Source organism: Podarcis bocagei (genome assembly GCF_964188305.1).
Source record: "Podarcis bocagei genome assembly, chromosome: 7".
Classification (NCBI taxonomy): domain Eukaryota; kingdom Metazoa; phylum Chordata; class Lepidosauria; order Squamata; family Lacertidae; genus Podarcis; species Podarcis bocagei.
The window spans coordinates 93807337-93833396 of record NC_138132.1 but is presented as its reverse complement, the minus strand read 5'-3'; the positions used below and the strand labels follow the sequence as shown (position 1 = coordinate 93833396).

The 26060-nt window shown below is 42.6% G+C and overlaps 2 protein-coding genes across 5 annotated transcripts in view; both read right to left on the bottom strand.

Annotated features, from left to right (window-relative positions):
- The window catches only part of ZMAT4 (zinc finger matrin-type 4), a 303658-nt gene extending 301373 nt beyond the window's left edge, over nt 1-2285 (bottom strand). The window contains exon 1 of one of the 4 annotated variants that reach the window (XM_081201037.1): nt 1875-2285. The gene's annotated coding sequence lies outside the window, so the exon portion shown is untranslated. The remainder of the gene's footprint in view (nt 1-1874) is intronic. The other 3 variants (XM_081201035.1, XM_081201034.1, XM_081201036.1) reach the window with 3 other exon arrangements.
- Nucleotides 1-25852, bottom strand: part of LOC308592420 (tigger transposable element-derived protein 1-like) — a gene marked incomplete at its 5' end in the record, with an annotated part of 444148 nt that extends 418296 nt beyond the window's left edge. Inside the window, 2 exons of the mRNA XM_081203826.1 lie at nt 6335-7788; nt 25790-25852. Coding sequence (XP_081059952.1) covers nt 6343-7788; nt 25790-25852 — 1509 coding nt within the window. The 3' untranslated portion in view covers nt 6335-6342. The remainder of the gene's footprint in view (nt 1-6334; nt 7789-25789) is intronic.
- Between the last annotated feature and the right edge of the window lie 208 nt (nt 25853-26060).

Here is a 26060-nt window from a genome sequence, read left to right as displayed (position 1 = left end):
CCAGCGTTCTAAGTCAATGTAAGGCACGTTCAGATGCTCAGCCCCACACACATGGCTGTGGGCTTGGCTTGGGTGCAGATTTAATGTTCTGTTTGCCTCAGACACATGTTGAAAGCTGGTTTTATTAGGTAAAAGGACCCAAGTTCAAATCCAGCCCATTCCACCTATGAAAACACAGCTGCTATAATATTGCCCAATCTGTTTTTGCCCTGCCAGGCTGTATTCACGCATGAGGCATAAGAAAGCCATTGCCCTAAATGTCCCACAATTGCAATTAAAAAGCAAAATCTATCCTGGGCTAGAACATACTTTCTAATGAGAACTGGTGCTTTCTACCCCACATTGGAAATGTCCACACATGCGCTGAAACAGTGTGAGGCTCATGGCCATTATATGAAGCTGCATGTGTGAAACCTCTTCTCCAGTCTTTTGGCTTTTATCCTTTTTCCCCCAGCCCCAAGTTCCTTAAACTGAGGTTTCATATTACTGGGGGTTGGCAATTCAGAGAGTGAGAGTGGATACCCTTTGAATAATACTAATAGCAGTAATCATCCTCACCTGACTTTTCTTTAAATAAGTAACCTTAAATATATTTGGCTGGTGACGCTTTTCCTAGGATGGGGAGAGGTGCTGAGCAAATATTTACCTATTAAATTTCTGTGGGTCAGGGCTCTTAAAGACACAGGAGCAAGCCCAGTTAGAAAAAGACAGCATGCATACCCACCATAGGCACCCCGCTGAGGTGTGCTCTGAGCTCCTGCCTATATCCAGGCTGACAGCACGGGCTCAACTGCACAACTGCAGAAGCAAAATGCCAGGAGCTCTCTATACCCAGCCCTCTGTGGGCCACTTCAAGGGGGCTTGGGGTGGGGGCTCCAGAGGATCACCGGTTAAGTGCAGGACAGGCATGCTCAAGCAACATTTGCTATCCCAGAAGGGGATAACACTTTGCACTTGGGGTCCTCTTGATGCTGCTGTGCTACAACTCCCAGAAGCCTCAGAAGCCAGCGTGGCCAAGGATAAAGAGTGAAGGATGGTGGGAGCTGGAGTCCAGCAACATCTGGGAAGCCCCACAGGTTCCCCACACCTGGTTTAGAAGCATTGTGACAAAAAAAGCTTTCCCAAATTCCTCCTCCTGTTGTTTTAACTGTTCTAAGTGCAGGATGCCCTCACTTCCTTGCAAGAGTGGCTTTCTAACAGCCCTTGAATGGTCCCTGAATGTCAACATTTTTTGGCTTGCAAACCAGAGAGCACCGTTGCATGGCTGCCTGTCTGCAGACATCTGCAATGTACTAAACAAACTTCACGTGGACAAGCCAGGATCTTGGGGACGGACCAGTCCAAGTTTGACAGCTCACACGAGGCCCCCTCTAAAGTTCTGAATTCAAATGGTGCCCATATTTACTCAGGAGTAAGCACGACTGAACACAGTGGAATTTACTTCTGCATTAGCACACATTGGAGGATTGCATACTTTAAAAAAACACTCACACACATGCCAGGTCTAAATAGATTTACCTCTCATGGCACAACAAGGATGATCAGACTTGGCAACGCTTTGGACCTTGCTGCTGCTGCTCACTCACACACAGCATTAAAAATGCTCAGACTAGTAGTTGCTGCTGTTTTTACAGGCACCTACACTGCCAGTCCTACACATACCCCTGCCCCTCATTACCCCCATCTTAAAGTTAGGAAGGGGGAAGCAATACATAGGTACCATATTGCTGCTGCTGTTTTTCAGGCAAAGAAGAGAAGCTAGTAGACCATTTTCCTTTTCCACACAAGCGGCAGAAATTTTCCTAATAAAAACTTTTCTCTGGCTGCTAAAGCATAACAGACCCAGACCATATGATCCACCCAGGTGGCAGTACCTTTTACCAAGGAAGACAGGAAGGAGGCAGCAGGAGGCAGTCCAGGGTTGATGCTACAGCAGCGTTCCACAAACACCGGTGCTTAGATTCCTGCTTCCCCTCTCACTCTGCAGCCAGATCTTTCAGCAGCCCAGACCAACTGGGCTGGAAATGCATTTAGTAATTATTTGCCGGATCTCAAGCCCCACCTCCAGGGCTCCGATTGGTTGGTTGATCCTGTGCGGGCCCATCTCGGCTTTAGTGCAGCCTCCCTCTCCGTTTAGCTGCTGCTGTTATCAAGAGCGTTGGGGAAAGCTAATTATGTGTTCTGTAGACAAGCTTTGGATCTTGCGATGTGCCGACTGGTGTCAAGGGAAACAAAGGAAGTTCTCCGAGGTTGGAATGGAAGCAGGTCACGTGCCCTGCGAGCCCCTTTGAGAAATGTTAATCATGTCAGCTCCTCAATAGTATATTCACGTAGCAAATCGCATTGGTGCCCAGCTGATTTCTGCAACCTGCATATTTTATGCAAATCGAGCAAGTTTTGCATAATTTATTGGGGGGTGTTTGCTTTTTTGTATAAATTTACACCATTTCTTCTGACCATGCAGAGGGACAAGGGATTATTATAAGAGACACTGAACTGCCTATTTCTGACAACCGGCAACAGCAAAACCTCCTTGAGCTGCCCCTCAGGCTTCAGAGATCTCAGTAAGTGTCACCTGCCTCTGCAGGAATCTGTAGATTTCACTTTCCCTGACTTTCTCATTTCCCACTTGAGTTTTCCACATTTCCAAATCAGTGAGCAATTTTCTACAACTTTGTTTCCTAAGATAATGCATTCTTGCTTCTCATTTTCACTAATATGTGCATTTCTATGCGCACTTTACTCCAGTAATTTTTGGACTCAATCATTTTTGGACTCAATACCTGGCTGGTGATATGCCTCACAAAATTCACAGAAATGCACATTTCAATGGACAACCATGTTTTGCTTCATGTATTGTTCTGGAAAGTGTGAATTAGGTCAATTTGCCCTTAAATGTGTACTGAATTGTATTTCTTTCCTATCCTCATTCTTCACAGCCATTAGAAGAAAGTTACTTCTAAAAAACAGAAGCTGTAAATCTCAGGAAGCTGGACTTGCCACATAGTATATTTTCTTCCATGCTCTCCCTCCAAATCAGAGCAGACCCTCCCTTTAGATCTTCTTCATTTTCTGCTTTTAGCGTCACTTTTTTTCATTCTGAAACTTGGAAGAATGTAGGAAGGTGCCTTCTAACCAGGTCAGACTATTTGCCTATCTCCCCCAGGATTCCCAATTCTAGCCTTCTGCAAGCTGATACCCTCCAGATGTTTTGGACTACAGTTCCACATGCCCTCCAAGTGTCCCAATTTTCCAGGGACAGTCCCAGAATTACAGAAGCTATTCCAGTTTCTGATTTGATCCCAGAATGTCCCGGTTTTCCTTTTTCCTCCCCTCCACGTCTTGGAGAACAATTAAAAGTGGTGGGTGTGGGTGCAAAAACGGAGTCCGTTACAGAAAAAAAAATACCTGCACCAAAGGAAGGAAACTGTGAAGCAGGCATATGAAGTCCTTCCTATAATGTTGAAGGGAAATGTAACCACTTTAAATTATTTAATTATAATGCTTCAACAGCCAGCCATTGATTCCTTTATTGTAAATGGAGCCTTACACTGTCTTCTCAGAAGTATTCAATGGAGCTTACTCCCAGGTAACTGGGTCAAGCCTTACACTGTAATCCTAAGCATTTTTCCTCAGAAGTAAGTCCCACCGGGTTCAATAGGATTTACTCTGTTATGTTCCTAATCATTCTAAGTTGTTGCTGTTGGTGATGATTAGATAAGCACTAAGTAAATCTATCTCCTTAGCCCCTCAAAAACCCAGGGTGAGTAGTTTGAGGTTGTTAACACTCAAAAAATAGTATTTATGAAAGTTAGGGACGAAGGCTATACAGTGTCGAATTAATGTATTTTGGCCCCTCACTTTCCTCACAGCATGTTTTAACATTTCCATGTGAGCGAGATGCTGAACACGCTTATACCAATGTGCAATCAAAACTCCCAGGGATGTTTTCCTGTCTCCAGATATTGTTGATGTGGCTGCAACCAAGAGGGATTTATTGAGATATTTATGGAGGCGTTTAGGGCTAGTGAAAATAGAAAGAAGAGCTGAAGGGGCTACTTTTGGGGTGACTTTGTTTGCTATTTTAGAAAAACAAGCAAAGATTCAATCCCAAAAGCTACAGATATGGGGCAGAACCACCACATGTGGAAGTAGGAGCCTTGTTCCGAGGATTTGTCTATGAGATTTTTCCAAGCTATGTAGCTTTCAAGGGTATAGTCTCAGGTACAAGTGGGGGAGAAATTCTATTCAGTTCACACTTTCCAGAACAACAACCTTATTCACACTTTCCAGAACAATGCCAAACCAAACCAAACAAACAAACAAACAAAACAAAACACCAAACTGAAATCCTTCAAAATTCACTCTTCTCTAAATTTTGCAATGCAGTTCCCCTGCGAAATAAAGCATAGAAAAATGCTTTACTGGGGTAATCCGTCCATAAATATGCATATATTAGTCAACATAACATACAACATGCTTTATATTGGGGGAATTGCTTTTCAAAGAAATGTATTTTAGGCAAAATTGCATGCAAAAATGTGTATAGCAGAAGACATTTGCACTATAATGCTTGCAAATTTTTATGAATTTAAAATTTAATTTAATTTTATGAATTTAATTTTTAAAATTAAAAACTAAATAAATGCACAAACTGATGTGGAAATGTGGAGGGCTAAACTTCAGGTCAAAAAAATGAGAAACTGGGAAACTGAAATTGACAGATCTACCCAGCCCTAGGCACAGGTATTACATACCTTTTACAAATGGATTTTATTCTCCGTATTCCATCAAGAACACTCTCAGTCATGAGCAATCTCCAAGAAAGGGGATAGCCAAGGCACAGGCAGGAAAATTGAATCAAGAGGAAAGCTATAGGCAGGGAACTGGCAAAATGGGCTGGAGGGATACATAAGGCTAATGTCTCCAGAAGGATGAGTCCAGCATTTTAGCTGAAAATAGGGACATGCTTGTACTCCTTTGAGTCATTCCTTCATTCACTGGTGGATTGGATTTCTAACACATCTGTCACCATAAGATCCCGGCGATGAGTTACAACAAATCAATGGCACAATTTAAAACCAATAGAGAGTATAGTACCAGGTTTCCCAGGCCAGCACTGAAAAGACTGCACTACACTCCCTTTCAGGTATGAATGAATCAGCCAAGGTACAGTCCATGTCAGTTTCACATGTGCACATAAGTTTACTCTTGTTTCTGCATCAGTAAATGCAGGAAAATGTGCCTTGTTCTTGGAGGTCTAGCGGTAACATTCTGGATTAGTTGTAGTTTCCGAGTCGCCTTCAAAAATAGAGTCCAAGCGGGAGATAACCAGATAACCAGAGCAATTGCATATATAAAAATTATTTCAAATTCAAAACAGATACCAGTAGGTATGCAAATCTCTACTTTAGAAGGCTTGTTGAGAGAGGAAAGAGGAAAAAGCAGCCCAAATGGAATAGGCCAATGTCCCATCTAGTTCAGCATCATGTTCTCACAGCGGCCAACCAGATGCTTCAATGGGAAGGACCTGAGTGCAAGAGCAACTCTCCCTATTTATGATTCCCAGAAACTGAAACTCAGAAGCATTACTGCCTCCAACTATGAAGGCAGAAGGTAGTTTGTTGTTGTTTAGTCGTTTATTCGTGTCCGACTCTTCGTGACCCCCTGGACCAGAGCATGCCAGGCACTCCTGTCTTCCACTACCTCCCGCAGTTTGGTCAAACTCATGCTGGTAGCTTCGAGAACACTGTCCCACCATCTCGTCCTCTGTCGTCCCCTTCTCCTTGTGCCCTCCATCTTTCCCAACATCAGGGTCTTTTCCAGGGAGTCTTCTCTTCTCATGAGGTGGCCAAAGTCTTGGAGTCTCAGCTTCAGGATCTGTCCTTCCAGTGAGCACTCAGGGCTGATTTCCTTCAGAATGGAGAGGTTTGATCTTCTTGCAGTCCATGGGACTCTCAAGAGTCTCCTCCAGCACCATAATTCAAAAGCATCAATTCTTCGGTGATCAGCCTTCTTTATTGTCCAGTTCTCACTTCCATACATCACTACAGTGGTGCCTCGCAAGACAAAATTAATTCGTTCCGCGAGTTTTTTCGACTAGCGGATTTTTCGTCTTGCGAAGCACGAAATCCCATAGGAATGCATTGAAATTCAATTAATGTGTTCCTATGGTCAAAAAAAGTCCAAACAAAGCCAATTTGGTACAACAAGAGTTTATTAACTGCTCTTTAAAGTCACACATACTGTAAAGAGCATTTCAAAAATTGAAGGAACAATAAATTAAGTTTCTAAACATGACAGAAAAACATTTAAAAATCAACAAAGTGTACACTACATTTTCTAAGACTCTGGGGGACAACTCGAAGAAGGTTCCTCTTCCACTCTTTGCTTCTTGCTGAAGAACCTGTCCATGGTCTGCTGCTTCATCCGCCTTTTCAGCACCTCCCTGAAAGGCGACATGACCCTCGTATCAAAAGTGTTCACAAGGTCATGTGCGACGTGCTTGTCAGGGTGGTGCCGCTGTGCAAAAGCCTGCACATCCTTCCACTTGAGGCAAATGTCCCTCAGTTCTTTGGAGGACAGCCGTTCCTCAGTTGCTTCCTCCTCTTCCAGCGAGGCCTGCTCCTGCGCAGCCTTTGCCTGCAGTTCGACCAGCTCCTGGGTGGTCAGCTCGTGGTCCTGCTCCTCCACCAGCTCGCTGACGTCCTCCTCTGTGACCTCCAGGCCCATGGTCCTCCCCAAGGCAACAATGTCCTGCACCACTGTTGACTCTGGTGCATCAGAGTCACTTGGTGCCACACAGTCCGGCCACAGGCTGCGCCAAGCGCAATTCAAATTTCTCTGGCTGATCCCGTTCCAGGCCGTGGTGATCATCTTCAAGCAGGTGACGATGTCGAAGTGGTCCTTCCAGAATTCCCGCAGGGTGATGGTGGTGCAATCAGTCACCTCGAAGCATCGCCTGAAAAGCTCCTTGGTGTAGAGTTTTTTGAAATTGGCGATGACCTGCTGATCCATCGGCTGGAGCAGTGGCATGGTGTTAGGCGGCAGGAACATGATGTAGATGAAGCTGAACTCCTCCAACAAGTCCACCTCAAGGCTTTTAGGATGAGCAAGAGCATTGTCCATCAGAAGCAAAGCCTTCAGCGGCAGGTCATTGTCCAGCAGGTACTGTTTGACAGCAGGGCCAAAAGCAAGATTTACCCAGTCCACAAACAGCACACGTGTGACCCAAGCCTTACTGTTGGATCGCCACATGACACTCGGCTGCTCTTTGTCGACCTTGTGTTTCTTGAAGGCCCGTGGGTTCTCTGAGTGGTACACCAGCAGGGGCTTGATCTTCAGGTCGCCGCTTGCATTGGCACAGAAGAGCAGGGTCACACGGTCCTTCATGGGCTTGTGGCCAGGCAACTTGGCCTCCTCCTGTGTGATGAAAGTCCTTTTGGGCATCCTCTTCCAAAACAGCCCGGTCTCGTCGCAGTTTAAGACCTGCTGTGGAACATAGTCCTCCGTCTTCACAACCTCCAGGAACTCTGCTGCAAAGTCTTCAGCTGCAGAAACATCAGAACTGGCAGCCTCTCCATGCCTGACCACGCTGTGGATTCCAGATCTTGCCTTGAACCGGTCAAACCAGCCTCTGCTTGCCTTGAAGACTTCTGGCTCGCCTGAGGTTCCTGGCTGTTCCCGGACGAGGTCTGCGTGCAAGGCCTTGGCCTTCTCACAAATGACGGCCTCAGTCACTGTGTCCCCTGCGCGCTGCTTCTCTTCTAACCAGATGAGCAGCAACTTCTGGAACGTGTCCAGAGGAGGGCAACCAAAATGGTCAAAGGCCTGGAAACGATGCCTTATGAGGAACGGCTAAGGGAGCTGGGCATGTTTAGCCTGGAGAAGAGGAGGTTAAGGGGTGATATGATAGCCATGTTCAAATATATAAAAGGATGTCACATAGAGGAGGGAGAAAGGTTGTTTTCTGCTGCTCCAGAGAAGCGGACACGGAGCAATGGATCCAAACTACAAGAAAGAAGATTCCACCTAAACATTAGGAAGAACTTCCTGACAGTAAGAGCTGTTCGACAGTGGAATTTGCTGCCAAGGAGTGTGGTGGAGTCTCCTACTTTGGAGGTCTTTAAGCAGAGGCTTGACAACCATATGTCAGGAGTGCTCTGATGGTGTTTCCTGCTTGGCAGGGGGTTGGACTCGATGGCCCTTGTGGTCTCTTCCAACTCTATGATTCTATGATTCTATGATTCTATGAGTCTCCACCTCCTCCAGAACAGCTGGGCGGTTCTTCACGATCCTGGTGACTCCCTTGGCTGCATCAGTCGCAAGGATCTTCTCCCTCATCTTCAGGATGGTCCTGATGGTCGATGGATTCCTCCCGTACTCCCTGGCAAGGTCTGTCACACGCATTCCACCGTCGTGCTTCCGGATGATCTCCTTCTTCATTTCCAGCGTAACCTTCGCCTTCTTCCCCTCGCCGGCCTCTGCAGCAGCAGTCTTCTTGGGTCCCATGGCAGCACAGCTCCTACCTTCGTAACCCCCCCCCCAAAATAATCAGTGCTTCACATCCAAAAAATTCAAAAGCACCCAGCCACCCACCACACAGAAATTCAAACCCAGAACCAAGTCCTTGAATTCCAAACACCCCAACCCAAAATCCAAAAAACCCAAAAAAAGTTTTAAAAGTTTAACTTACCGAATGGCTGCAAAAGAAGTTTTGGAAAAGCTTCAAAAATCACCAAAGTCTTCAAAAACCTCAACTGTTCCCCCAGCCCCTCCCCAACTGTTGCAAACCCCTCCCCGACTGTTCCCCCAGCCCTTCCCCAACTGTTCCCCCAGGCCCTCCCCAACTGTTGCAAATCATTCCCCAACTGTTCCCCCAGGCCCTCCCCAACTGTTGCAAACCCCTCCCCAACTGTTCCCCCAGCCACCCACCACACAGAAATTCAAACCCAGAATTTTTTTTTTTTTAAAAAAAGAGTGGCCCAATGGTCACAAAACATAATAAAAATGCAGAAAAAAACCACACAAGCTTCCAGATTCTTGCAAACCCCTCCTCAGCTGTCCCCCCAGCCACCCACCACACAGAAATTCAAATCCAGAATTTTTAAAAAAAAACAGCAGAGTGGCCCAATGGTCACAAAAAATCATAAAAATGCAGAAAAAAACCACACAAGCTTCCAGATTCTTGCAAACCCCTCCCCAACACCAAGTCCTTGAATTCCAAACACCCCAACCCAAAATCCAACCCCCCCCCCAAAAAAAAAGTTTGAAAAGTTTAACTTACCAAATGGCTGCAAAAGAAGTTTTGGAAAAGCTTCAAAAATTCAGCAAACTCTTTAAAAAGCTCAAAAAGGCCACCACACCGCATGCAATGTGTTGCTCCTCGAAGTCAAGTCGCAACTGCACCTCTTCAAGCAATGCACCCTGGGTATTAACGGTATTAAGAAAAAGGAAACAAACTTGCAAGACGTTTTTGTCTTGCGAAGCAAGCCCATAGGGAAATTTGTCTTGCGAAGCAGCTCAAAAACCGCAAAACCCTTTCGTCTAGCGAATTTTTCATCTTGCGAGGCATTCGTCTTGCGGGGCACCACTGTACTGGGAAAACCATAGCTTTTACTCTACGGACCTTGATGGCAAGGTGATGTCTCTACTTTTTAAGATGCTGTCTAGGTTTGTCATTGCTTTCCTCCCAAGAAGCAGGCGTCTCTTAATTTCGTGGCTGCTGTCACCATCTGCAGTGATCATGGAACCCACAAAAGTAAAATCTCTCACTGTCTCCATTTCTTCCCCTTCTATTTGCCAGGAGATGATGGGACCAGTGGCCATGATCTTCGTTTTTTTGAACATATTTTGCTTCAGACCATATTTTGCACTCTCCTCTTTCACCCTCATTAAAGGGTTCTTTAATTCCTCCTCACTTTCTGCCATCAAGGTTGTGTCATCTGCATATCTGAGGTTGTTGATATTTCTTCCAGCAATCTTAATTCCAGCTAGGGATTCATCCAGCCCAGCCTTTCGCATGATGAATTCTGCATATAAGTTAAATAAGCAGGGAGACAATATACAGCCTTGTTGTACTTCTTTCCCAATTTTGAACCAATCAGTTGTTCCATATCCAGTTCTAACTGTAGCTTCTTGTCCCACATAGAGATTTCTCAGGAGACAGATGAGGTGATCAGGCACTCCCATTTCTTTAAGAACTTGCCATAGTTTGCTGTGGTCGACATAGTTTGCTGTGGTTGACATAGTTTGCTGTGGTCGAGCGTAGCTGGATAGGCTCACCTAAAGAACAATGTTTTCAGCAGGGAAGAGGGCAGGGAAGGGAGGGAGTCCCAAAGTGTAGGTGCTGCCACACTAAAATACAGATTCCTTACAAATATGGAATGAGTATTATGTGTCACCCGTAACACTGCCAGTTCCACAGATGGAAGCGGTTGATCAGGTATATATGGAGTAATGTGATCCCACAAGTAATCTGGTCCCAAGCTGTTAAGGGCCTTATATACTAATAGTAACACCTTGAACTAGGTCAGGTAGCAAATCGGCAACCACTGCAGAACTCTGAGCAAAGATGTTATATGCTGAAGGGTCTCACTCTTGTCAGCCGTCAGGCTGCAGCTTTGCGCACCAACTGCAGTTTCCAAAGGAAGCACAATGGAAGCCCCACACTGAGTGCATTGCAGTAATCAAATCTTGAAGTAACCAGTGCATGAGCTGCTGTGGCCAAGCTTTCCACAGTAGCTACTACTTTCCACTATGACTAATAATAGCAAAATTAATTATGTACAATTCAACCACAGTAAACAGAGAGACGAACATTGTTTTTGTAGGAAGCTAAACTGTGGTGTAATTAAAATAGCACTGAATGTGATGAACATGGGTCAGAACAGAAAGTTATGCCTTCTTACATCCCATGGGAACGGTGCAATCCCTGGCACCTCCCTGACTTCTGTCTTGCCTAAAATTCTGGAGAGCCACTGCTAGTGAGTACAGACATTACTGCACAGTAGACAAAGGTGCAGAGGGTACACCAGATGGGAGAGTACAGAGTGCAGGAAAAGTGCCTGTCTATAGGCCAGAAGGTTAGCCCTTGAAGAGATCTTCGTTCTTCAAAAAGGATCAGAGCTTAGGAGATGTAGACTTGAGACAGAAACGCAAAAGACCTCAGCTTACTGCCAACCCTTGTTGAAGCAAATTGTTCACAGAGAGCTCTCCATGGTATTGAATTGCTCTGTGGGGAAAGCATTTGCTTTGCATTCAAAATGTTCCAGGTTCAAACCCTGGCATCTCCAGGTAGAGCTGGGACAGATCCCCTGTCGGTGTAGACAACAGTGAGCTAGATGGCTCAATGGTCTGATTCAGTATAAGACAGCTGCCTATGTTCTTCACTTCCTGTTTTGCAAGTAGATTGTGTCCTGCGGGAGGGTTTGCCATTTCTACCTTAAGCACCAAAATGACATGAAAATGACACAAAATGACGTCCTGGACACAGCCAGCTTGTGAATGAGATCAGGCATCGCTAAGCTTACCCTATACAGCACCTGAAAGACTTGGCCATTATTGTGCTCTGCTAAGCTTAGACACACGGAATTTCATAAAAGACATTTTCAGGCAGAGATGAAAGGAAAACAGTGCTACCTGAAATAATCCTGTTGCCTACATCTATTCTAGTTTTAAAGACAAAACAGCTCTTACATTTTCATCTCACTCTTCTTAAGGTCCTTTTTGGCTACCTTGGAAGGATTTGTCATTGCAATGCAAAAACACAACAACTATAACCATCAAAACTATTGTGCCATCAAAAAGAATAAGAGCAGCCAAGTCATCAGTGGAATAAACAACTTTTTATGAGACCCGGCCCTTGGATTCCCATTGACACATTCTGGTTCAGAGTCGCTGAAGAGCCAATCTGTGTGGCAAGTAAAAACAAAAGACAAAACATCCCATTCAACTTCCTGGTTTCATGGTTACCAGTTCAGCCCAACTGGTTCCACAAGCTTTTAAGTGCTTTTGCCACTTTTGGCAAGTTTATATTTTTGTTTCTTCAATCTAGGCAAATGCATCTATTTCAATGAATAAGGATTCTACACCCACTGAAATGAATGGACCTAAGTTAGTTGTGCCAATTTTCAATGAGTCTACGCTGCAGCCCAACAGTATCATGTAAAAACATGATGGTCAAAACCTTTTTATGGTTCTGCACCACTAAGGTATTTGCTAATTTTAAACAGTCTTCTTTCCAAATAAATACCAAGCATGGTAATGCTTTGGGGTAATGTGCCCCAACAACATACCCTCTGATGTGGCACAGTTCAAAACTGGGGTGTAAGTGCAATAGCCCTGATTTATACCAAGGGTCACTTGCCTGATCTTATTCCAACACCCATTGCTGAAGGATTTACACCATCTCCTGCAGGCACTGATTCAAAAACAAATAGGGTATTTGGATTTTTTTCCTTGTGTGTTAAAGATATAAAGAGAAAACTTAATGGTCCTGCATTTTATTCGACTAACCCAAATGAGCCTCATTAGGCTGCACAGTGCATGGTGCTTTGCTGTCTCTGCATATGCATGTGCGTTTGAGACAAACACCATCTGCAGAGATGCCATCCAGACAGGACTTTAGGGCAGATGTTGAGGGTCCCTACTCTGCAGAATGAATGGGAGGGCCCCAAATTTAGCATACGCCCGATGTGTCCTATCACATTTGCAAGAAGGAAACAATACACATGGCCATCTAAAGAGAGAGAGAGCCTCACAAGACCATTAAGTTGAAAGTCTAAAACTGCCTAGCTGCACGGGGAGATTTAACTTCTGGAGGCTCTGAGAAGAGAGTGATTCAGTTGAACCCTGAAGAACAGCAGTGCTAAATAAACATTTCAACAAGGCATTCTTGAAAGGCAATAATAGGGATAGAGATTTCAGGGGGACAGGTAACTGAAAATATGGAAAGTTTCTGATGAATGGGAACATTTGGAATGTACTCAGGCATGAATGAGTGTGCATGTGCTCATTTGATTTCACCAACCATTGTTTCCATATTTTGCTATTCTGAAGCTGTTGTAGCCAGAGACCCAACTGTGGAATTGTGGAATATGGGATACAGTAACAGCAGACATAGTTCTGGCTGGATCAAATAGCACATTTTCTCATTTGACCAGCTTGCCTCTGGACAAGAAAGAATATAGCCTTGAGTAAAACCTTCTGATGAAGCACTCTTTTTATTAAAAAATAATAATTCCCCCCCCCCATTAATAACACTCCAATATGGGCCACATTATTACAATATCAAATCATGCCAAATCATAATTGTTAAATGTTCGGAAGAAGTCAGAAGCCCAAGGCAGTATAAGTTCCTCAACTACGTTTATTTAACATTTGTCAGTGACAACAATTCACTCATAGGAAAACAAAAACTGAACTGACTGCACAACACAATAATGCCGAGCAAGAACTGACCATTGACAGTTGACAGTTGAAAGTGCATGCACTTACTTGCCATTGGAACGTTTGTCTTCCACCGCTTATACGATTGATTAGAACGCGCCTTGTAACATAAAATGTGTTAAACCCAATACATAACAATAATACAATTTATAAAGCCAATTATACATTCCAAATAAAACAAATTGGATGACTTCCTGTGTTCTGATTGTTCAGAGATAATTTTTCCTAAATCCTGCACATAATCTCATATATAATCCAAATACAGCAATTCCGATCTTGATCCTTTCTATTTTTGCAGCCACTGCTGCAAATAATGTCTTCACTCGTATTCAAAAAATCCATATTCATTAACTTCCAAGAGGGATTTCAAGCCTGTAGTTTTCTGTGTAAAATATTTTTCCTTTGTACTTCCTTTCCTGTTATAATCCATCGTCAGTATTCCGTACTGTCTCCCTTCAAGAGCTATTTTTCAAACTGTGTCAGAGCCATCGCCATCTTGTTTATCTGAACCAAAAGTAGAATCATAGAATCATAGAGTTGGAAAAGACCACAAGGGCCATCGAGTCCAACCCCCTGCCAAGCAGGAAACACCATCAGAGCACTCCTGACATATGGTTGTCAAGCCTCTGCTTAAAGACCTCCAAAGTAGGAGACTTCACCACACTCCTTGGCAGCAAATTCCACTGTCGAACAGCTCTTACTGTCAGGAAGTTCTTCCTAATGTTTAGGTGGAATCTTCTTTCTTGTAGTTTGGATCCATTGCTCCGTGTCCGCTTCTCTGGAGCACCAGAAAACAACCTTTCTCCCTCCTGTATACTGAAGTATACTGGCATCAGGCTAAGCTCTGGGCGGACATCTAGCTCTTTGTTCTTTAATCTTCCCATCTTTTTCAACAAGCTGATATCTCACCAAAGCAATTATAAATCCAAATTAATGCTCTCCAGAGGAGACAGTGCCACAAAACCATACCAGTATTTTACACAGTCTCTCATTTGAAGAACTCCGTAGGGAGATTCTAAAGTTCTTGTAAAGTCCCTGTTACATTCCATTTATAATTGTAATCCAATAGTAAACTCAATCCAATAATAATTACTTAGTTCATCTTCAGTGAAGGTTTGCCAGATCATAAATCAGCAAATATATTGTAAATATAAAAAGTGAACAGAAGGCCCCCCTTCACTTACATAATAATCCTGTTATGGCAAATTACTCTCCAGATCAAAACCTTGGCACACAGTGGCTAATTCATTTAGCAGGTTATCATGTCTCCTTCTTCCCAAACACACCTGTTTCTTAAGTCCAGATTTTATCTTAAAAAACAGAAGTACTTCCGCTCATGGCTGCCGCATTGGAGAGATTCTGATTCATGCAGTGTCAAGCACTCAGGGCCCCTGCCCCTCGTATTCCGTCAGAGCGAGAGACAGTTAACGGACAGTTCAAGAGTGAAAGCTCGCCCTCCCCGACCCTGAGGGGGTCACAAGGATAATAACTCTCATATTATCCTTAATTAACTGCACGATTGGAGACTGTTATCATGGGTCCACTGCACGCATGGCAGTCCGTGCTGGAAGTGGTCCAATGAAGCACTCGAAGAATTTCAGCAGCAGCACTAGGAATGGAAAATTTCAACATGCCCATTTCTTGGGAAATGTTTTGATTGCCACCAGGGATGGATGGTGAAGATTCTTTCAATAGTGAAGCTTGCACCTGAGCTGACCACTGGTTGCTTGCCTGCAGCCATTCACAAGCATGTGAGTGACATTTAGCAGCACAACCTTCTTCAGTCGTGAAAAAACACACGAACTGATTGGCAACTTATTGAACTAGACTATTATAACTGTGCAACACAATTTTGTGTCAGGTCTATTGTGCTGCTGAAATATGTATTCTCTTGAACTCTGTTAAATTGAGGTGAGGACAGTGGCCATTAACACACCTTGTTATGTTTCTAATCCTATCTCCTATCATGGTATTGCCAGGGGGTAGGGGAGAGTAGCTGTGCTTGGGGGTACTCATCAGGCAGCTGAGTTATTATTGTTGTTGTTGTTTTGTAAAAGTCATGCAAACAAGAGATGCTATGCAGTACAAGATGTCATTGCTGTGGTGATGTCACTACTTCCAATAGCAGCTGATGATTATTATTATTTTTTTAAAACCATTTGCGTACATTTCTGGGTAACTATGTCTGCCTGCTGTAAGCCACATTTAGAACAATGGTTCTTACTCCCAGGTAAGTTGGGTTAGTATACAACCCTTAATGCATATTTTTTATTAACACTAAATACGCACCATAGAAAAATCTGACCACTTTTGCTCTCTGATCCTCTTTAACATTTTATTATTAAGAGTGGGGGGGGGGGAGGAATGCAGGTGGGGTTTAAAAGGGACAGGACTGTTGCTGTGTTTGGCATTGCAGGAAGCCAAGAACAAGACAAACAAATTCCATTCCCCTTGGGGGCAGGCCAATGGATACTTGGTGATAGTGAGCAAGGATTTGCAGTAGCAAAAGTGCAGATAGCAAAATCTATTGTACAGTACAAGGAATTCCCTCAACACAGCCTGGAGAATCAAAGTCAATTATGTCATGTTGGCAATTTGAGAGCATGCCAATCTGACAAGCATTTTATGAGCTGTGCACCAAAAGGAACTGAGTTTACGCAAGGACACACACACACACACAGAGAAAGAGAAGGAGAGAAAGAGAGATAATGAAGGGGTACATGACTATGAACCCCAATCCCAGCTGCTACTGAGTTTTACCTAAAGCAAAATTCCAAAGCTAAATTGAAACAATTTAAGGATATTTTTTTTTAAAAAAAGGATTGAGAAGACGGGTGAGATACTTCATACCTACCATTTCAAAAACTGAATTAAGTGCCTGCCATGCTCAACCCCACCAGGGATAGCCAAAGTGGTGCCTTCCAGAGGGTGTGGACTATGTCTCCCATCAGCCCCATCTGTTGCATGGCCAATGGTTAGGGTTGGTGGGACTTGTGATCCCAAATATCCCAGTACCCTCCAGGCACCACCAGAGCCGGCCCACCAATGAGACAGGGCAAACTGCCTGCCTCAGGCGGCAGAAGAGCCAAAGGTGGCGCATGACCTGCCCGCCCCACTGCTTCCGCTGCCGAAAGGGAGGCATTCCAGCAAGCAGCAACACTTGGAGGAGCCCCCCAGCTCCTGCCAAATTTGGCAAGAACTGGGGTGCAGAAGCAGGTGCACGGCAGGCAGGGCCAGGAGGCAGCAATTCCCATTTCACCTCAGGTGGCGAAGCAGGACAGCCACCCCTGGGCAGCACATTGGCCACCCTGCATTAGACTAATGACCTCAGTGATTAAGCCAGGATTCAGTCTATGCACCACCACCTAGCTCTGCCCAAAGGAGGAGACGCGAATCACATCAGCTGAGGAAGCCTCTTTCCATCAATAGGCTAGAGCAGATCATGTGACAATTCCTGATATGCATGCAAGCTTCTGGAATCATATGTGTTGGCAGTTTTAAGCAGCTAGAGATGACCTGTTGCCTTTGCTTTGCTTTGCCTTGCCCTGCCCTCAACTGCACAAGAGCCAAGTGCGTTGGGCCAGCTCCAATTGCACCATTCATTATAATGAAAAGAAAGACCAGAGATTGGCTGTACCATTTACAGTGCATTTTTACAGTACTGCAGTTCTAAATTGCTGTTGCACCCACTGCGTGATGCATGGGGATAAAGCACAGTATGCACAGGTTTAGAACAGGAATGGGTTTTGATGGAAGAGATTCATAAAGACCAAGCAGGCTTTCTCCCGGGAAGACACTTGTCTGATAATTTGAGGAATATAATTGATATTTTGGAAAAACTAGAAGTGAATATAAACACTAAAGCAGTTTTGATATTTGTGGACGCGGAGAAAGCTTTTGACAACATCTCTTAGAGTTTTATGAAGAAAAATCTACATGGGACGGGGATAGGTCAAGGTTTTGAAAATGGTATAGGTGCAATATATTCTGAACAAAAATAATAATAATAATAATAATAATTTTTTATTTATACCCCGCCCTCCCCAGCCAAGGCCGGGCTCAGAGCGGCTTACAAGCAATAATAAAAACAAGATGAGTGATTATAACTTAAAAACAAAAATAAAATACAACATTAAAATAATGGAACATTAAAATATTAAAATGGAGCCTCATTGCAGGAGAAGGAAAAGAAAAAAGAAAAAGGGGGCGGAGGGAATCAAATTGGCTCCAATCCAAAGGCCAGGCGGAACAACTCTGTCTTACAGGCCCTGCGGAAAGAGATCAGATCCTGCAGGGCCCTGGTCTCATGAGACAGAGCGTTCCACCAAGTTGGGGCCAGTGCTGAAAAGGCCCTGGCTCTGGTTGAAGCCAATCTAACTTCCTTAGGGCCTGGGACCACTAGGGTGTTGTTATTTATGGACCTTGAGGCTCTCCGTGGGGCATACCAGGCGAGGCGGTCCCGTAGGTACGAGGGTCCTAGGCCGTGAAGGGCTTTAAAGGTCAAAAGCAGCACCTTAAATCTGACCCTGTACTCCACCGGGAGCCAGTGCAGCTTGAAAAGCACTGGATGAATATGCTCCCATGGCAGAGACCCTGTGAGGAGCCTCACTGCAGCATTCTGTACCCGCTGGAGTTTCTGGGACAGCTTCAAGGGCAGCCCCGCGTAGAGCGAGTTACAGTAGTCAAGCCTGGAGATGACTGTTGCATGGATCACTGTGGCCAGGTCGGGGCGGGAAAGGTAAGGGACCAACTGCTTGATGCGGCGAAGGTGGAAAAATGTCGCCTTGGCTGTTGCTGTGACTTGCACCTCCATGGAAAGGGAGGCGTCAAGGATTACACCCAAACTCTTAACGGAAGGCAATGGCACTAATTGGGCCCCCGCAAGAGAAGGGAGTTGGTCCCTCATCCCCATGCTATCCCGACCTAGCCATAGGACCTCTGTCTTCGAAGGATTTAGTTTCAATCGGCTCCCACGAAACCATCCAGCCACAGCTTCCAAGCATCTGGTCAGTGTGTAAGGGGCCGAGTTGGTGTGGCCATCCATCAGTAGATAGAGCTGAGTGTCATCAGCATATTGATGACAGCCCAGCCCAAAGCTCCGGATAATCTGGGCAAGAGGGCGCATTAAAAAGCTAAATTAATTGTAAATAATGTGGTGACGGAAGAATTTAAGATAGAAAAAGGGACACGACAGGGGTGCCCAATCTCCCCATTGCTTTTTATATTGGTCCTGGAGGTTCTGCTAAATATGATTAGAAGGGACCGGTTGGTTAAAGGTATACAGGTCGGAGCCAAACAGTACAAACTGAGAGCATTTGCAGATGATTTAGTATTGACGCTACCAGGAGCCAGAATCTAGTACTAAAAGAGTTTTAGAACTGATTCAAGAATTTGGTCAAGTGGCAGGGTTTAAATTGAACAAGTTAAAAACTAAGGTTTTAGAGGAAAATTTAACACCAATTGAAAGAAATAGGTTTCAGAATGAGACAGGATTGACTGTGGTAAAGAAAGTGAAATATTTGGGGATCAACATGACAGCCAAAAATGGGAACTTATTTAAAGACAACTATGAAAAATGCTGGGTCGAAGTGAAAAAAGATTTAGAAATCTGGTCAAACTTGAAGCTTTCACTGCTGGGTCGTATTGCTGTGATAAAGATGAATGTATTGCCAAGAATGTTGTTTCTGTTTCAAACATTGCAAATTGTGGACAAAATGGATTGCTTCAAGAAGTGGCAGAGAGATATCTCTAGATTTGTCTGGCAGGGCAAGAAGCCCAGAATAAAATTTAAGATATTAACAGATGCAAAGGAAAGGGGTGGATTTACCCTGCCAGACCTTAAACTTTACTATGAATCAGCAGCCTTTTGCTGGTTAAAAGAATGGCTACTTCTTGAAAACACAGACATTTTAGACTTAGAAGGTTTTAACAACGTATTTGGATGGCATGCATATTTATGGTATGATAAGGTCAAAGCACATAAAGCATTCAAAAACCATATTGTCAGGAAAGCATTGTTTAATGTCTGGGTAAGATATAAAGATTTATTGGAAAATAAAACCCCAAGGTGGTTGTCACCAATGGAAGCAAAAGCTCAGAAAAGGCTCAATAAGGAGGCCAAATGGCCAACATATTGGGAAATTTTGGAACAAGAAGGAGACAAATTGAAATTGCAGAGTTTCGAAAAATTAAAAAACAAAGTGAGAGATTGGCTTCATTATTATCAGATAATGGAGGCATATAATTTGGACAAGAAAATCGGCTTCCAGGTGGAAAAGTCAAAATTAGAAACAGAACTGTTAGAACCCAAAACTAAGAAACTGTCAAGAATGTATAACTTGCTGTTGAAATGGAATACTCAGGATGAAACGGTGAAATCTGCTATGATTAAATGGGCACAAGATGTTGGACATAATATTATGTTTGCTGACTGGGAACAGTTATGGACCACAGGTATGAAGTTTACGGCATGTAATGCCTTAAGAGAGAATATTATGAAAATGATATACAGGTGGTACATGACCCCAGTCAAGCTTGCAAAAATCTATCATTTGCCCGATAACAAATGTTGGAAATGTAAAGAAACGGAAGGTACATTCTTTCACCTTTGGTGGACGTGCCCAAAGATTAAGGCTTTCTGGGAAATGATATATAATGAACTGAAAAAGGTATTTAAATATACCTTCCTGAAGAAACCAGAGGCCTTTCTCCTGGGCATTGTCGGCCAATTGGTGCCAAAGAAGGACAGAACTTTTTTATGTATGCTACAACAGCAGCAAGAATACTCATTGCAAAGTATTGGAAGACACAAGATTTACCCACTCTGGAAGAATGGCAGATGAAGGTGATCGACTACATGGAATTGGCAGAAATGACTGGCAGAATCCGAGACCAGGGAGAAGAGTTGGTGAAAGAAGACTGGAAGAAATTTAAAGACTATTTACAGAAATATTGTAAAATTAATGAATGTTAGAAGGATGTTGGATAGAAACTAAGGGGTTTCCAGCTGTAATGCTTTAGGAGATACGAAAAAAAAGGTTTATAAATGGGTAAAAGCTTAATGGTAAGGATTTGCTGAACTAACAAATTGAAGTGGAATACAAAGAAGGGAGGTACGAGGAGGTCTGGGGAAATAAGCGTAAGGAAGATATGTTATGGAAAATTATTTGTTTTTTAACTGTTTTTATGTTGTATTTTTGTATTTTGTTTTTTAATATTTTTTTCATTGTTATATTTTAAAAACTTTAATAAATATCTTTGGGGGGGGGAATAGAACAGGAATGGAACTGCTTACAATTGTCGCAAAGCAATATGCCATCCCTGGAAACACCTAAAGCAGGGAGGAGGAGGAAGACTTGCTGATGGGTTCATTATTGATCCTGTATTGGAGAAAACATTAAGAGGGGAAATTCCTGGCCTAATAGGAATCTAATAATAGCAAAGGTTCCCAAATGCATCCCTACAGAGATCATCCAATAGAGGAAGAGGTTCAAGTTGCATCCAAACCAAACCTCCTGGGCCCTTTTATTTTTTCTATTATCTCCCAATATTTTGGCCAACCGGCCTCCATATTGAGTCTTTTTCGGGCCTTAGCCTCTATTGGTGATAACCACCTCGGGGTCTTATTTTCTAGTAAGTCCTTGTATTTGGTCCAGACAATAAATAATGCTTTTCTGACAATATGGTTTTTAAACATTTTGTGCACCTTTACCTTGTCGTACCACAAGTATGCATGCCATCCAAAAGCGTTGTTGAACCCTTCCAGATCTAGGACATCAGCGTTTTCTAATAGAAACCAATCTTTCATCCAGCAGAAAGCTGCAGCTTCATAATATAACCTTAAGTCCGGCAGGGCAAATCCCCCTCTTTCTTTTGCATCAGTTAGTATTTTAAATTTTATCCTGGGCTTTTTGCCCTGCCAGACAAACTTAGAGATATCTTTCTGCCACTTTCCAAAACATTCCACTCTGTCCACAATCTGTAGGGTTTGAAACAGAAACAACATCTTTGGCAATACATTCATTTTTACAGCTGCTATTCGACCCAACAAGGAAAGTTTTAATCTTGACCAAATTTCTAAATCCTTTTTGATTTCTGACCAACATTTTTCATAATTATCTTTGAATAAATTCAAATTTTTAGCAGACAAATTAACCCCTAGGTATTTCACTTTCTTAACCACATTTAACTCTGTCTCCTTCTGAAACCCATCTATTTCTAAAGGTGTCAGATTTTTCCCCAAAACCTTGGTTTTTTGCTTATTCAACTTAAATCCAGCCACCCGACCGAACTCATAAATCAATTCTAAAACTCTTTTTGTACTAGATTCTGGCTCCTGTAATGTTAAAACCAAGTCATCTGCAAAAGCTTTCAGTTTATATTGTTTCACTCCGACCTGTATTCCTTGCACCAACCGGTCCTCCTTAATCATATTCAAAAGTACTTCCAGGACTGAAATAAATAACAGAGGGGATAGGGGGCACCCCTGTCGTGTCCCTTTTTCAATTTTGAACTCTTCTGTCACCACATTGTTCACTATCAGTTTGGCTTTTTGCTCTGAATAGATTGCTTCTATACTATTTTGAAACCCCCGTCCCACTCCCATCCCTTCCAAATTTTTCTTCATGAACTTCCAAGAAATGTTGTCAAAGGCCTTCTCTGCGTCTATAAAGATTAAAACTGCTTTCGTATTGATATTAGTCTGCAAAAGCTCCAAAATGTCAATAATATTCCTAGTGTTGTCAAACAGATGTCTACCTGGGAGAAAGCCTGCCTGGTCTTTATGAATTACTTCATTTAGCACTTTTTTTAATCTACTTGCCAAAATATCTGCAAAAATTTTGTAATCCACATTAAGGAGTGAGATGGGACGGTAGTTCTTAAATTGAGTCTTTTCAGATTCCAGTTTAGGTATCAATGTGATGAAAGCTTCTTTCCACGATTCCGGTGCCTTTTTCCCCTCCATAATCTGATTGCAAACCTCCATTAGTGGTTGTATCAAAAAGTCTTTTAATGTCTTGTAATACTTGGAGGTAAGTCCATCTGGGCCTGGAGATTTACCTAGTTGCATATTCTGAATGGCACCCTCAATTTCTTGTTGTGTTATTCTGTAGTTCAGGATTGTTCTCTTCTCCTGAGATAGTTTTGGTAATCCATTAACTTTTAAAAATTGGTCTATCTCAGTCTCTTCCTGAGGCCCTTGCGTAAAAAGTTTTTTGAAATATCTCTGGAAACACTTTCTAATTTCTTCTGGTTTCTGAATGTTTCTCCCTTCAACCTCCAGATTAGTAACAAAGTTCAATTTTTGTCTCTTTTTCAACTGCCATGCTATCAGTTTTCCACATTTGTTCGCTGATTCAAGTGATCTTTGTTTCATTTGTTTAATTTTCCATTCAACTTCTTGTTTATCAGTTTCGCATATTGTGCTTGATGGAATTTAATTTCTCTTAAAACTTCTTTTGATTTTGGTTTTAGTCTCAATTTTTTCTCTCCGTCTCTTATCTTCTCTAATATCTTGTCCTTTTTTCCGTTCCAGAGTTTTTTCTTAATCGTATTCTGTTGTATCAGAAACCCTCTCATGACTCCAGTAGTAGATAGGTAGCCGTGTTGGTCTGCCATAGTCAAAATAAAAAAAATTCCTTCCAGTAGCACCTTAAAGACCAACTAAGTTAGTTCTTGGTATGAGCTTTCGTGTGCATGCACACTTCTTCAGATACACAGATACACAGAGTGTATCTGAAGAAGTGTGCATGCACACGAAAGCTCATACCAAGAACTAACTTAGTTGGTCTTTAAGGTGCTACTGGAAGGAATCCTCTCATGACTGCTTTACTTGCGTCCCAGATTGTTCTCTTTTCCACCGAAGTGTTCAAATTTATTTCAAAATAGTCTTTTAAAGTTTTTTGGGCCTTCTTCACAATCTCCTGGTCTCTTAGTAGGGTGTCATTCATTTTCCATCTGAAGGAACCGATTGGAGTGAGTCTCAATTCCACTTTCATAGCATTATGGTCGGAGCAAGTTTTTGGGCAGATTTCCACTTTTCTAGTCTTAGGTGCCAGCCCTCTAGTTGTCCATATTTGGTCGATTCTTGTCCATGATAGATGGGCCTCAGAAAAGAATGTTCCTTCTTTATCTAAGGGGTTCTTTGTCCTCCAAATATCAATCAAATCCATACTGTCAGTTAGTTCAAAGAATGGATGCTTTTGAATTGTGGTGCTGGAGGAGACTCTTGAGAGTCCCATGGACTGCAAGAAGTAAGAGCTGTTCGCCAGTGGAATTTGCTGCCAAGGAGTGTGGTGGAGTCTCCTTCTTTGGAGGTCTTTAAGCAGAGGCTTGACAACCATATGTCAGGAGTGCTCTGATGGTGTTTCCTGCTTGGCAGGGGGTTGAACTCGATGGCCCTTGTGGTCTCTTCCAACTCTATGATTCTATGATTCTATGATTCTATGATTCTATGATTCTATGATTCTAAGATCAAACCTCTCCATTCTGAAGGAAATCAGCCCTGAGTGCTCACTGAAAGGACAGATCGTGAAGCTGAGGCTCCAATACTTTGGCCACCTCATGAGAAGAGAAGACTCCCTGGAAGAAACTCTGATGTTGGGAAAGATGGAGGGCACAAGGAGAAGGGGACGACAGCGGACGAGATGGTTGGACAGTGTTCTTGAAGCTACAAGCATGAGTCTGACCAAACTGCGGGAGACAGTGGAAGACAGAAGTGCCTGGCGTGCTCTGGTCCATGGGGTCACGAAGAGTCGGACACGACGAAATGACTAAACAACAACATGTGTTTATTTCCCCCCCAACACACACACATATATATATTCATTTTTGACAGTGTTCTTATGCATTTAAATCATTTTCAATTTTTTACACATCTGAGATTACTTGAATCCCCGGACTTTCCCCCACCCCACCCCTGCTTTCCAATATTTATCTATTCTTTTTACTGCATGTAATTACATTTTTCAAATTCATTTTATATCCATTTTTAACTTTAGTCTTATTACATTATAAGTCTTATAACAATCCTGCTAACGTTTTTAAATATCTACAGTGATCTTTAAGGTACTCTATAATTTTCCCCCACTCTTTACTGAATTTCTTTTTTATATATATAATATTTTATTAGGTTTTATCAATAGAAAAGTTTAGAAAAATACAAAAACGAAAATGATACAGAATTACAAAATACAAAAATACAGACATTGAACACAAAGAAAGAAAAAGAAAAAACACATATAAAAGAAAACAAAAATTCCCTCTTTCTTAAATTCTCATCTTTAGTTAACTTATTTTCCTGACTTCCTCACGTCTCCCATTTTTTTATCCCTTTTAAAAATTGGTTCAGCAAATTCATGTCCTATTAGTTTATCTATTATTAATCCAATCTTACATTTTACCTTGTTGCTAGAACCCCTGCAATTCATTTCAATGTCATCAGCATTCAAAACTTTTACAATATTTCTGCAAATAAGTTTTAAATTTCCTCCAATCTTCTTCCACCAACTCTTCTCCCTGGTCTCGGATTCTGCCAGTCATTTCCGCCATCTCCATATAGTCTATTAGTTGCATCTGCCATTCTTCCAAGGTGGGGAGATCTTGTGTCTTCCAATGCTTTGCGATGAGAATTCTTGCTGCTGCTGTAGCATACATAAAAAAAGTTCTATCCTTCTTTAATTGGCCAACTATGCCCAGGAGAAAGGCCTCTGGTTTCTTCGGGAAAGTATATTTAAATACTTTTTTCAGTTCATTATATATCATTTCCCAGAAAGCCTTAATCCTTGGGCACGTCCACCAAAGGTGAAAAAATGTACCTTCAATTTCTTTACATTTCCAACATTTGTTATCGGGCAAGTGGCATATTTTTGCAAGCTTGACTGGAGTCATGTACCACCTGTACATCATTTTCATAATATTCTCTCTTAGGGCATTACATGCCGTGAATTTAATCCCGGTGGTCCACAACTTCTCCCAGTCAGCAAACATAATATTATATCCTATATCTTGTGCCCATTTTATCATTGCAGATTTTACCGTTTCTTCCTCAGTATTCCATTTCAACAGCAGATTGTACATTCTTGAAAGTATCTTAGCATTGGGTTCTAACAATTTTGTTTCTAACTTTGATTTTTCCACCTGGAAACCAATTTTTTTATCCAAGTTATAAACCTCTCTTATTTGAAAGTAATGTAACCAGTCTCGCACCTTCTCTTTAAGTTTGTCATAACTCTGCAATTTCAGTTTGTCACCTTCCTGTTCTAAAATTTCCCAATATTTTGGCCATTTAGCCTCCATGTTGAGTTTTTTCAAAGCTTTCGCTTCCATAGGTGATAGCCACCTTGGGCTCTTTACTGAATTTCTTATCATCTTGGTGTCTGATCTTCATGGTCATTTTTGCCATTTCGGCATAATCCATCATCTTAGTTATCCATTCTTCCTTGGTTGGGACTTTCTCTTCCTTCCATTTCTGGACGAGAAGCATTATTGCGACTGTCAATGCATACATAGTTGTCAGGGAACTGACATCGGAGCAGAGGGGGAAGGCGGTGCTTCCAGACTCTGCAGAAGAGGGAACGAGTAAGGGTAGAGAGAGAACGTCATCTGGGGAA